The 13,553-nt window shown below is 30.2% G+C and overlaps 1 protein-coding gene across 1 annotated transcript in view; it reads left to right on the top strand.

Moving 5' to 3' along the window:
* Positions 1 to 13,553, top strand: part of LOC111640149 (3-phosphoinositide-dependent protein kinase 1-like) — a 43,961-nt gene that overhangs the window by 10,082 nt on the left and 20,326 nt on the right. Inside the window, exons 2-3 of the mRNA XM_023386144.1 lie at positions 12,074 to 12,262; positions 12,339 to 12,381. Of these exons, the coding sequence (XP_023241912.1) occupies positions 12,074 to 12,262; positions 12,339 to 12,381 (232 nt within the window). The remainder of the gene's footprint in view (positions 1 to 12,073; positions 12,263 to 12,338; positions 12,382 to 13,553) is intronic.

Raw genomic sequence — 13,553 nt, 5'->3', positions numbered from 1 at the left:
AATTTTGTAATTTAACATTGTTATCTAACTTGTAAATAGTAGTAGTCATTTTCAATATATAGATATAACAATATAAAAAATATATTGATTTTTAATGAAATAAAGAAACGAGGATCGGTTTAAGAAAAGAAATAACATTATTATTTATTTTTAATTATTTTGTATTAACTTTATTGATTATTATTGAAAAAGGCTTAATCTGTGTGGAATACGTATTATAATTTGAAACTGCTTGTACAAAGAATTTGCTATCTTTATCTTGGATACAATATGATTTAGCATTTTCATATTGAATTTGATTTATAATGCTTAGAATACCTAAATATTTCCTAAAGTCATTAATTGAACCTTTTTATTTATTCATTTATTTATTTTAAACTTACAACTGAACTTGCTCAAAATTATTTTATTGTTTATTCTATCAAATCATTCAAAGAATTATTGGCAGACTTTGTTTGATAAGTAACTACTTAAGATGTTTAATATTAAATATAATTACTTATTTAAGTCTTGATGCATAATAGTTGCATAAACAGCTGAAACATTTGAAAAATAAAGAATACTGATGGTAAAAGCTTATTTGGAGTGTTTTGTGCAAATCTTGTAAACCAGTTTGAGTTGTAGTACAGTAAAACTTGTGCAAAATAGAACTTGAAAGTGAAACCTGCCTAAATAGAAGAAACTTCAGAATGGAGTGATTTTCTGTTATATTTTGGTATAAGTCAGAAACCTGTCTAATGCAAATGGAACAGATTTTGGGTACAGAAAATGTAATTTAACTTGAGTAAAGCAGAAAATTAAAATTCCACTTGTAGACAAAATCATCTTCGTGTATAATAATCATTGCAGAACATGAAAAACTATTCTGAGGACAGTTTTGAACCTTTTCAGAGAAATGAAAATCACATGATGAGGGACATAGACATTAGGTCTTTGTTAATTAATTAGTCTTTTCTTTGCTGGAATTAACCAAGTGTAGGATTACATTTAAGAATTGAAAACTTTCAAGAAACAAATGAGTTCTTGAGAATAATGTAACACTGTGCTGACTGCCTTGTCTGGAAAAGTTAGTAACTGAATAATATCAAGTATTTGAGAACAAGTTGATTAACATTGTTGGTAATTCAAGAGATTAAAGTTAACAATTAACTAGAGTATTAATATTCCTTGAGAAGCCAGGTCACTGAATAACTTAGTTTTTATATTACTGTAATATGATTAGAATTTCCAATGGCAGAGCTAGACTTTTTTTAAATTCTTTTTACCCTGTTGGCACAGTGGGCTTCAGAGGAAGTGATTGGATAGTGGGGGGTCAGAGCCCTCATATCTGGGATGGACTTCTACTGAATAATTCCTGGAGAGTTGCTCTCCTAGGAGCCCCCAGAGTGATAGACTGATGTCTTAACCATCTTGGCCTTCCAATGGTCCCAAGTGGGATACTAGTTTTTGATTTTTTTGTGCTAGCGAGTTTGCATGTGAGTGCATATACCTGAGAACTAAGAACTCTCAGATTGGAATATTCAAATAGCTATTGCAAGTTTTCAGAAACAACCCAAACTTTATTGAATTGAATATTTCTCACTTTTTGCATTTATATACTTTTATCTTTTGTTGGAATCATTTTGGATTAATTTAGATGAAAGCTAATATAAAATGTTTCTTACGTATGTAATAAAAGTGGTTTTACTATAAAAGCAAACATAACTACATAACATTTATTTGGTATGGTTTAAAGATTAAAAAATATTAAACCTATTCAAAACAGAAATCTTTCAATATGAAAAAAATGTTTAGTACTGTGTGTTTACTGTTTACCTAGGTTTCATAGTATTACTTTGAGAACATAGATATATTTTAAATTAATGTCTGANTTTTTTTTTCTAGTAAAAGTAACATGTTACTTTATTTAGTTTTCAGTGGTTTAAAAATTTTAATAAAACAATAATTGGAATTTTTAAACAAGAGTTGTTATTTCAAAGTTATTTTGAAGTATTTTCTAAATAGTAACTTTTAAAATATTTTTAAAATTGTAATTTTTTTACTAATTTACCATTTTTGTACTTTTTTTCTTACTTATAATTTTAGCATTACAATATTGTAATTAAATTTTTTTAAAAGCTATTAAAATTTGATAGATCTATTATTTTAATATTTCTTAAATTTAGTATTAGTGCCAGTTTCTTTCTTTTTTTTCCCATATTTTTTTTTATAAAATTAGTTAAACAAAAAATAAACAAATATTATTTGATACATATTTTATAGAATTATATGGTATATTATAATTGGTAGTTTTTATTGTTAATGCTTGTTTTTTGTTGAGAATGTGAGAGTAATCTTTGTGTTTGATTTCTAGATATTGGAAAACATATTATGATCTCTAAATATTAAAAAATATTTTGATATATCAAAATATTGAATGAATAAATTTAAATAAAGTAAGTTGTCCTCTGCTATGTTATGGAAGGAGAGTGGAGGGAAACTAAGGAGTGACATAAAAATACTTCCAAACCAGAGATGGACACTACCTCTTTATATATCATTATTTATTCATGTATTGTGTTTAGATTTTTTTTAAATTTTTTGTACATCTATATAATATAACCACCACAAATACTGGATAATCATAAATAAAATGCAAATTAAATCAAATTCCAGTAAGAAACATACAAGATTTACTGATAAACCTAGTTGTTATCATCATTTTCAACTTAGCTGAAAACAATGATAGCTGAAAGCTGTTGAAAATGTTTATATGTAAATCTTGCACATTTATTACTGGAATTTGGTTTAATTTGTGTTTTGTTCTTTATATATGTCTATATTTATTTTTGTATAATTCTAAGATACATTGCATACTGAAATAATGATTGAATATTTGAAATAGATGTTCTTTTTGAAGTGTGTTCAGTTTTTGAATGTGTATAAAATGGACTTTCTCTGGTTTGAATTTTACAGATTTAATTGGAGAATGTTTCAATTTTGTTTTTTCCTTGGATAGTCTATGATGATACTAGCCCAAAGAAAGCCTATCAAATGACGCCAAAAATGTTTGTGAAATAAATTTGTTTTCTAATGGAAAGGAAGATGAGGAGCTGAGCTGAAGTCAGCATTTTGTTTATCTATTCTACATTCCTGATCTTACAGTTTGAATCAAAAGGCTATGTGTTTTCCATACATACAGGATAGTGAGATAGTAGTAGTATTTTTACAGCATGCTGTAGAGCAGGGGCGTCAAACTGGCGGCTCCCGAAGTGATATTTTGTGGCCCACAGCCACAATGCTCTGAAATTAAATAAAACGGCTTACAGATAAAAATTAACTGATAAACATCTATCTGCCATAATGAAGATTGTTTTCAGTCTTTCCAGATATTAGATGTTAGGAGGAGGAAGATAATGCTGGCAAGTTTCTGGTGAAAACAATTAATTTTAGTTTCATAAATACAGTAGAGCATCGATTATTTGACTCCCGATTAACCGTCACATCGGTTAACCGACCGTTCTAGTCGGCAAATTTCAAATCACCGCTAGTGATGTAGCATTACAATATTTGGCTATGTCTTGGCTACTTTAATATTATTTCTGTTAAATTTTTGCGTGTTTTAGCTGACATCAACGGCTCGACCATTGAAGGGAGGCCTATATTTAAACAAGACTAAATTTTCTAATTATGAGTGGTTGTTTGTTTCGTGAGCAATAAAATAATTTAAAAATAATTTTTAACGATACAATAGCGACGATTATTATTTTTTAAAAAATTTGTTAGACTAAACATCGATGAAAATTCAATGTGAAGTTGGTTAATAGCGATATACTAATAAACTAATTACATGGGATATACTAATATCCTAATATACTATACTAATAATGTATTTTTTCCCTTCTTTTCAGTTATCCGATTTTTTTCAGTTATCCGACCAATCTGAGTCCCCAATTGAGTCGGATAATCGATGCTCTACTGTATATACAGTTCATTAAATAAAAGAAATGTTTAAATAAAAGCAATACTATAGCAATTATATAATGTTGAGTTGAATTCATTGAACTACATAATGTGTTTTAATTGCCCTATCTATATTCCTGCATTCTTACTCCAAATTATAATTTTAAGAAAATTTGTAAATGTGATGTGGCCTGCATGAATCTTACCAGTTGCATTAACGGCTCGTTGTTTAAATGAGTTTGACACACCTGCTCTAGAGGCTTATACCCTGTTTGCACTGAGCATTTCAATCTAGATTGTGACCAAGGTTGGTAACAATGCCGTGGTGCTACTTCTCTTGACCGTTTCAATCTTGACTGAAACGAGATTCAATCGCAATTGACTCGAGAGTTCTTGAAACTAGATCCAGTTATAACAGAGATCCCACAATCCCACACACACTAGAAAATACAAGATGGCTGCGGAACACGTGTCGGGCTATCAACAGAAAAATAAAAAAGACATCTGGAGAGACAGTGACATTTGTCTATTATTAGATATATGGCGAGAAGAAGTATTTATTTTTAACCAAAACTTCCATTTTGTTTGTTGGTGTTTGTGACTTATCACATAGTTATGTTAGTTTTATCATCGTATGTAATAGCTGGGTTCTTCTCAAGTGGACTGCCTGTGTGAACAGCTCGACGTTCTTCTGGCGACAGTTACAATCCAGATAGTAGGCAAATCAAGATCAAAGTGCGTCGTGGATTGTGTGTGAATGTAGTATTAGGAGATGCAGAAATGTCCTATCGAAATAGCTCTTCAAATGCATTGTTTCAGTGCTAGAAGGAGTTAAAGTTCATTCTAGTTACTCCTTAAAATGCTACTCAGCAGTGGGAAAGCCTTAGTCTTGTTACTCTCTAGCTTCTTACCTTCTGAATGTTACGTTTTTGCAAAAACATAAGATTTGTTTGCATTTCTTGGCTCTTTAGTATAGCACAGAAAATGAAGAGCAGCAAGTTTGGTGCTATTCTGCAGCACTGCTAAGTATACAGTACTGTAGAATAGCATGTTAAGTGGTAGCTAGTCTGAACTTAAAACCCTTCTAGTGCTGAAACTGCATTTGAAAAGCTGTGTTTATAGGACATTTTTGGATCTCCTAGAAATCTAGAACAGTGTTTCTCAACTGCTGGTCTGCAGAAAAATATTTCACTGTACTGATACTGGTTTAGTACATTATGGATGACATTTCAGTAGTAATCTAGGTTTACTGTACATACTTTGTTATGTACAATATAAATTAATAAATAAGCATAATTCATAGCCTTGTATAATTACTGGTGAGAGAAAGGTTGAGAAACATTGCTCTAGAACAGTGTTCCACAACTGGTGTGCCGTCACACGGTGAAAGGTGTGACATGAACTATTACATATTGTTAATTTCAAGTATCTATTCCAAACACTCACAATGTACAAAACACATGCACTGAAAAAGTCAGCAAATACACAGAACTTCCTCAGGAAATAAGGCATCTGTAGAGGTTGGATAGGGTGCTTATTGTACCTGTCATTCTCTCCTTTACAGGGGTCATGCCACACACACAACACAAAAGCCTGGGCACATTATAATTGAATAGAAACACATACATCACACAATAGAAGGTCACTATATTGAATACATGCCATATTGTGAGAAAATTCCTGAATACAGACATACACACTTTTAAATTTTTGTTTTGGTTACTATGCCTTGACTTTGGTCTGGCATAGTTCACAGCCACTGGTGTTAACTGAGTATATTTCACATAACCCGACATAATAATAATAATAATAATAGGTTAGTAGCATTACGTAATTCTATTAATAGTATCATATCATACGTTTTTGATGGAAATAACATTTTAGTGTGCCATGTTGAATCTTGGGTGTGTCACAAGCAGAAAAAGGTTGTAGAACACTGCTCTAGAACATACTGTAAAATATATCTACTGTATAAACATCTCAAAGCCTGATGTTTTTAATAAAAAGCTAATCATATTGAATCAGGCTACTTTACCACTAATATTATTAATTAATTTCTAAGTAATTTGGTACTAGAGGTAAGTATTACTCTAGTACCAAATTACTTAGAATTTAATTGTTAATATTAGTGGTAAAGTAGCCTGATTAAATACTGTGATTGTTTGGCTTATCTTGCTGTAAAACATTTCTACTTTCCTCATGGAACATTGTGTGTGCGCATGTGCATGCATGCACATGCACCTTTACATAATAAATTTCCAGAATAATTAAAAACAATACAATCTTTCAAAAAGTTATAACATCTTTATTTATAATTGTCATACTTAAAAGATGTTATTAAACATTTAAAATATTTCAAATGAATTTTGTATAATAATTGTCAGATGACTCAGCAGAGAATCTTTTTTACATAGTACAAAATAGCAATTAATTTATTTTGAGNAAATTATTTTTTTATTTTGTACAAACAAAATAAATTTATTGAAAAATATAAAAACAATAAAAAATTATACTTCATATGTTAATTTAGTATCAAAAACGTAAAATATTTGAGTATCTCGAGAAATAGTAGAAGATTGTAGCGCCACAGCACTAGCGAAAATTTAAATTTGCCGACTGGAATGCTTTCAGATAACGGACGTTTCGGATAACCAGCTTTCGGATAAACGACGCTCTACTGTAATTAAATTCTAAGTAATTTGGTACTAGAGGTAAGTATTACTCTAGTACCAAATTACTTAGAATTTAATTGTTAATATTAGTGGTAAAGTAGCCTGATTAAATACTGTGATTGTTTGGCTTATCTTGCTGTAAAACATTTCTACTTTCCTCATGGAACATTGTGTGTGTGCATGTGCATGCATGCACATGCACCTTTACATAATAAATTTCCAGAATAATTAAAAACAATACAATCTTTCAAAAAGTTATAACATCTTTATTTATAATTGTCATACTTAAAAGATGTTATTAAACATTTAAAATATTTCAAATGAATTTTGTATAATAATTGTCAGATGACTCAGCAGAGAATCTTTTTTACATAGTACAAAATAGCAATTAATTTATTTTGAGGTGTTGATTTGGCATTTTGACTGAGTTTTGGAAAAACAACTATTTTTATATAGGACTATAAGTGAGTTAAGAAAACATTAAATCCATTTTAATTTTAGTTGTCAGTCTTCAGCTGTTCATTAAATATTTTGATATAAAATATGCCAGTATGATCGAAGTTTGATTCTTAAATTTTGTCTTATGAACATGAAAAATTTTAGTAGATGCAATCATTATTGATTCATATTTAAAAGAATGAAATAGTCAAAATAGTGTATTACATTTTATTTTTGACAAGTTTAATATAATTAGAAAGAAGTCTTTGAAGTTTTCTGAGAAATTACTACTTCATATAAGAATTTTGTTGGTATTTATTAATATAAATGATTTTAGAAAGTTAAAAATTAAATGGTGACATTGTCTATTATGATAAACTAGCTGGTATACCTGTGAATGCTTGGAGCATCTTAAGAAAAATGTCAAACTGATTTGAAAACTGTACTTGGAGACTATATACATTGAATAATTGAATTCATTGTGATGTCGACAGATTTCATTGTTTTTCTTTTGATCGTCTCTTAATAAAATAAAATCTATTTGTGTGTTTTTGCATTGACTTGTTCCATTGTATTTTACAGAAATTTTTCAAAGGTTGGAAATTTTTCTCAAATGATTAAATAATTTATAGTAGAACAATTTGTATACATGTTTATCAGGGGTAGCTCTGAAAAATTTTAAATTGCCAACCGTTTTAATTTTTTTTTACCACTTCAAATTGTATGTTGTCACTAGTTTTACCTACTAATTAATCCAGGTGCTGGTAGCCTTATCAGTTTGGAGTCAAAGGCAAAATTAATATGTTAAGCTGTCACTTAGAAAGAAATAGGAATAATGTTTTAATGAATAATTCCGCATTACATATTTGATCACAATGCTTCAATGGTATTTTACATGATCTGTTGTGTCAAAATTTTTATTCATTAGTCTACCAAAAAAAAAAATGAAAATGAAAAAAATGTGTAAGTTAGCTGACTTTATTGGGACAATCGTTAATCCCGTGTCAGGATGATCTAGACATGTTTGCATGTGGGTATGGAGGAAGAGACAATTTTACTAGAGGCAGGCAGTTATGCTGCCATCTTGTATTAAATTTAATGACCAATTCCAACTTAAATTTTAGAAATATCTAAATTAAAAATTAATTATTTATAATTATTAAATTTAATATGAGAAGGCTGCATAACTGCCTACATCTAGCAAATTATTTAATTTCTAATATTTAATTATAGCCTTTACATAGCCCAAGAATTTGGCATATTGTTTGGCATTTTATCAGGCATATTATCTGATGTTTTTTTTGTTTTCTGCAAATTGAATTTGCGCTTCATTCATTTCTTTATTAATGCACACAATGATACATGCCGGGCTCTGCTGTGAGCACTACCCGGTGGTAACAAATTACAATAATAAAGATACAAATAGTTAAAGGTGTTACAAAATACATAATTAATTGTAATATAAAGGTAAAATGCACAGGCAAAATAGGTACACAATACAATAACATCACTGGAATGCAATCTCTTACATGTAAATATGTGATTACAATACACTTACAAAAGAGGTTGTACAAGATAAAAGATGTGGGGCACGAAACACATTGGGTACAATGTGATGGTAACAGTAAACATGAAACGGATAACAGGCATAGTTATAGTGGAATGAATACAGGACAAAACAAGTTGAAAAAACGTTGAGATGAAAATACCAATGAAAGATGTTGAGAAGAAACACAACCAGGAGACAGTTGTTAGGTAACATAGCCACTGCACTCAATGGCCTGGGCCTTGGCCCTTAAATAGGCCTGACAGCATCTATCCATGGTGTTATGATCATTTTCTTTAAAATTTTCTCTGATGCAGTTTGCACATCTTGGTCTCTCCTTTTTGTTGGTGCAGTCTTTGAACAGATGATCCTCACCACAGTGGCTACAGACCCTTGTTTGTAATGTACAGTCCCGGGCATAATGCCCAAATCTTAGGCACCTGAAACATTGGTTTGTTGGCACAAAATCATAGACTGGAAATCTAGTCCATTCCACACAGATTTTCCCTTCTTTTAGCAGCATATCCCTTAATTTGGGGAAACCTCAAAAACCCATGTAGTGCAATTAGAATCTCTTTGTTTGATAGAAAATCTGATTCTGATTTTGTTCTGAAATTTATCAAAATTATCGTAGTCCTGGGAGGTGTTGATGTCAACATTTTGCTCGTGTATGCATTTTGTCAGAATTTCCCTTTCTACAGAAGCTGAGACAGATGCTAATTTTATCAGAGGACAATGCTTCTTAGCAATCTTTGCACACAGCCCTGGGATTTTATCTACCTTTTCTTGGAAGAATTCCACATCAACGTCGCCCACCAGGTCTACCACCACTCCGCCATTGTTGATTTTTCTAAGCCTCTGGATCCCTAGACCAACCTCAGTTGGCTTTATGTTATCAGTAAACAATGCTTGTGTTTTTTCTGAGCTGTCTTCTTTTTTGTCACTAAAAACAAGGACAGTATGTATAGGCTTTGGAGGTTCACGAGTCGGTTGAGGCGGCTGGATATCCCTCTTTAAGGCATCACTATAGCTAGTAGTAAGAGCTCTATTCTCACCCAAGGAGCTATGAGGTTGCGCCTTGCACGGCTTGTCAATCTCCTCTTTAATATCCCTGATGGCTGATGCAAATTTCTCGTTTTGAGTGGTGGCTGTCTCTATTAAATTGTCCTTGGTAGCAAGGATAACCAATCTTTGTTTGATAATTTCACTTGTGAAGGAGCAAGCAGGACACTCTTACCGCTATCAAAAATAAGAATGAAGCAGAGGTTGGAAGGAGTAGTGTAGAAGATAGTGAAGAATTAGAAGAAAAGTTTCTGCAATGGATATGTGAGCAGCAAAAGAAAAATAACTGTGTCTTCAGACGGTGGTGATGGACAAGACGAGAAATCTTCATCTATTTAGATGAAAGTGATAAACAAAATGTGATGTTCACAGCTAGCGGAAGATGGCTAGAAAAATTTATGAAATTAACCACTTGTCCATGAGACAAAAGACATTGCTTGTTCAAAAAGATCATTGGGTACTACTGATATGCTAGTGTCATTATAGTATAGTATACAATGACTATTTCCAATGTGTGAGAAGAAAAGTGCATCAGTGAGTTGCAATTATAGCTGTGGATGAGACATCAGTGTGTTGTAATATGCATGGAAGCACCATGATTACAGCAACTGGTAGCAAGTTTGTTCCTATTGAGATAACATGTCACAAGAAATATCATTTTACTGTCGCTTTATCAGCAAAAAGTGATGGAATAAAATTGAAACCCTGGTATATACAAGATTTCTCTATGCAATGACAGATTTGATAGGATATGTCTTCATAGGCACCACTCAGCACTCAGTAATGAAGAGGATGTTCAAGCATCGATATGACATTGTAATGGGAAGTGCTATTACATCATTTGTATTTTAAATAAGAATTTTATTAAGAATGCCCTTATCGGGAGAAAAGATCAGAGATCTGGAAGCCTTGGCATTTTTAAGGGTAACAGTAATGGTAATTGTATTAATAACAAAGACAAGAAGTATGTGTGCTAAATGATATACAATTCTACACTATTAAACTGTCTTCTAATCAAATAGCATGCATGTGTGCTACATTTTCATTTGTGTGTTCAAATTTTGCATTTTTCGAACATTTCATTTTAGAATGATTCCTACATGACAAAGGTCTTAGGGATAGATCTGAAACATTTATCCAGCTTTTAAATAATGTTGCTGGACTTACCTGATGTTGTGATATATGTTCTTATGCTGTATTTATCTTAATTTTATAACTATTCATGTATCAAATAATTTACATTTAGCAAATTGTTCATAGAACTATTTACACAATAAGTTTTTAATTTGTACTTAAATGGAATGAATTACTTATTGCACTATTTTACGTATGATTATATTATTTTGTAATCATTCTCAGTTTTTGGCAAGGAATTAAGTGGATAGGAATTTTTCTTAATTGTCAGAAATTCTATTTGCAAGAAATAACTGTTTAGTAGATGTTTTTTTAGATGGTTTCATTGTAGTTTGTGTCAGTCACTTTCAAAAGGTGTATTTTTGTAGCTAATACCAACTGAATATTGGTTGTTCAGTTGTAGTATTTCTTGTCATCTTCACAAAACACTGTAAAAAGTGTTTTGTGAAAAATTCATTGTTTAATTCATTAGCAGATGACATTACCAACAACTGATTAGTTTCTTTGATTAATGATTCACAAGTTTTAATAAAATCTCATTTAAGGAGATGTAAAAACACTTTGATGTAAGTTGTTTCAAGTTAAATAAAATTTGATCTAAGCAGAATAGCTTCTTATATAATTTAAATTTAATTTAAGCAGAATACCTTCTTATAGACAGGATTCATGGTTAAAGTAAGCATGATTCTTTTAGCTATTTAAATATCGAGTACGTTTGTAAAGTCGAACAAGTTAAAAAAGAGTCATGTCATTGTTATTTTTTTCTTTTGCCAGACTTTTTGATCAATACATTTACAATAAAATAGCTGTTTCTAAAATTTTGAAATTGTAAATGCTGCTAGTGCATTCTTATCCAGAATAATTTTTTTTAGATTGCTTAACACAGGCAGTTAATCTACAATATATACACTTATAAACATTTAGAGCAGATTTAAAAACATCTGATATTGCCAGACACTATTTTCTCGACAAAATGTTTCCTTTATGAATTTTGTTAGTTTCATTGTTTTTGGTTTGACATGCAGTGCGATTACAGTTTGTCCAAGCAAGTGCTGAATATTTTTATCATCAGAATAAATAAAATATCACAAAGACTGTATACATAAATTAAACAACAGTCTAAATAAATGCTAGAAAAGTTTCAGCTTTTAAAAGATTCTGTACTTAAAATATAATGTTGACAAGATAGAGAAAAAATAACTTTCATAAAATGTCAAAATATAATTTTTTTTTAAACTTTCTTGTTTTATTATATTTTAATCAATCATTTTTATTTTAGTCTATTCAAAGACCTGTAAGAGAACCACCCATGAAGAATTCAATAGGAAGCTCATCAATAGGTAATGATACCAATTTAAGCTGTCCAGATACGTCAACTCCTCCAGTACAATTACAGTCATCGCAAATGAAAAAATCTCCAAAAGATTTTATATTTGGAAAACTTATAGGAGAAGGATCATTTTCAACTGTAAGTATTTTATTTGTAAATGTAAAATTTTTAACAGCTTGAAGATTGAGTTAATAACTAAATCTTTTTATTGCAGGTATATCTTGGAAAAGATGTGCAATCAAATAAGGAATATGCAAGTAAGTTTCAGAAAATGCCTTAAAAAACCTTTATATATGAAGATTAGATTTTTGAATGTGTGGAATTTTTTAAATTTTATTAACCTTGGGCTTCAATTGCCATTCTAATTTTAGTACAATAAACATTAAAAAAAATGTTCAAGTATTTTTATATAAGGTTATATTCTATACATGAAGTCAGTTTGCACTAATCAGTGTAATTATATCATAGCTGAGAGACATATAATTACTGTGGTTATCATGCAGTTATTATCTTAAGCATATGATGTAATTTTAATATGTTCATTATTATTTAGGTATTGAATTTTTTTAGTGCTTTATTATAGACGTTTTTCTCTTTGATGATATGTTTTAGGGGGAAAATTAGTATGCTATTTTAATACTGGTTTTTATGTTCTGCTGGGCGTTACGAGTCACGTAGTCTATTTTAATACAGGGCGGATCGAGTCACCTGTGCCTCATACTATTAAATTTATATATTTTATTGCATGTAATAAAATAATATCAATATATATTTGATGTTTGTAGAATTATGTTATCAAAACATATGCGTCGCTCCGTCTGTCGCCCCATATCTGTTGCCCTAACTAGACATGTCTATACGAGTCACATGTGCCTCATAACGTCATGAACGTGTTAACATATAGATTTTAAAACATTGCATGTTTTATTACTTTGTATTTGATAAGTAAAATGCTCCAAGTTACAATATGTTATAAAAATCTTTGTGCTGCCAGTATATTCAGAAGGAAAAGAAAACATCTCAACATATAAAGTTTTTTCTTAAATTCTAATTTAGTAAAATAATGATTTAACAAAGCAAATTTTCTGAAATTTGAAAGCTTACAATGACTGTCTTAAGATGAAGTGCATAAGCTTTTTTTTTTTTTTTTTACTTTTTTTGCTCATACAGAAATCACAACTTTTTTTTTTTTTTTTGTATCTACTTTTTTAATTTTTTGCAATTTGATGTTTCTATCAGATTAAATTGTAAGGTTGAGTATCTGATAAAAACTAGAATTTTGCTTGAAAATTTATAATTTAAATGAAATAGTTTTCTAAGATTATGAAAATTCTAGAATATGCACTTACATTTACATTCTTCTTTACGGCTAATGAGAGTTTTAAATATGTGGATGGAGTTTTATTGGTTTAATTATAGCTTACTGATG

This window comes from Centruroides sculpturatus, unplaced genomic scaffold (assembly GCF_000671375.1).
Source record: "Centruroides sculpturatus isolate CEXI.00-Female unplaced genomic scaffold, Cexi_2.0 scaffold1432, whole genome shotgun sequence".
NCBI lineage: Eukaryota > Metazoa > Arthropoda > Arachnida > Scorpiones > Buthidae > Centruroides > Centruroides sculpturatus.
This window is presented reverse-complemented; position numbering and strand designations above follow the sequence as displayed.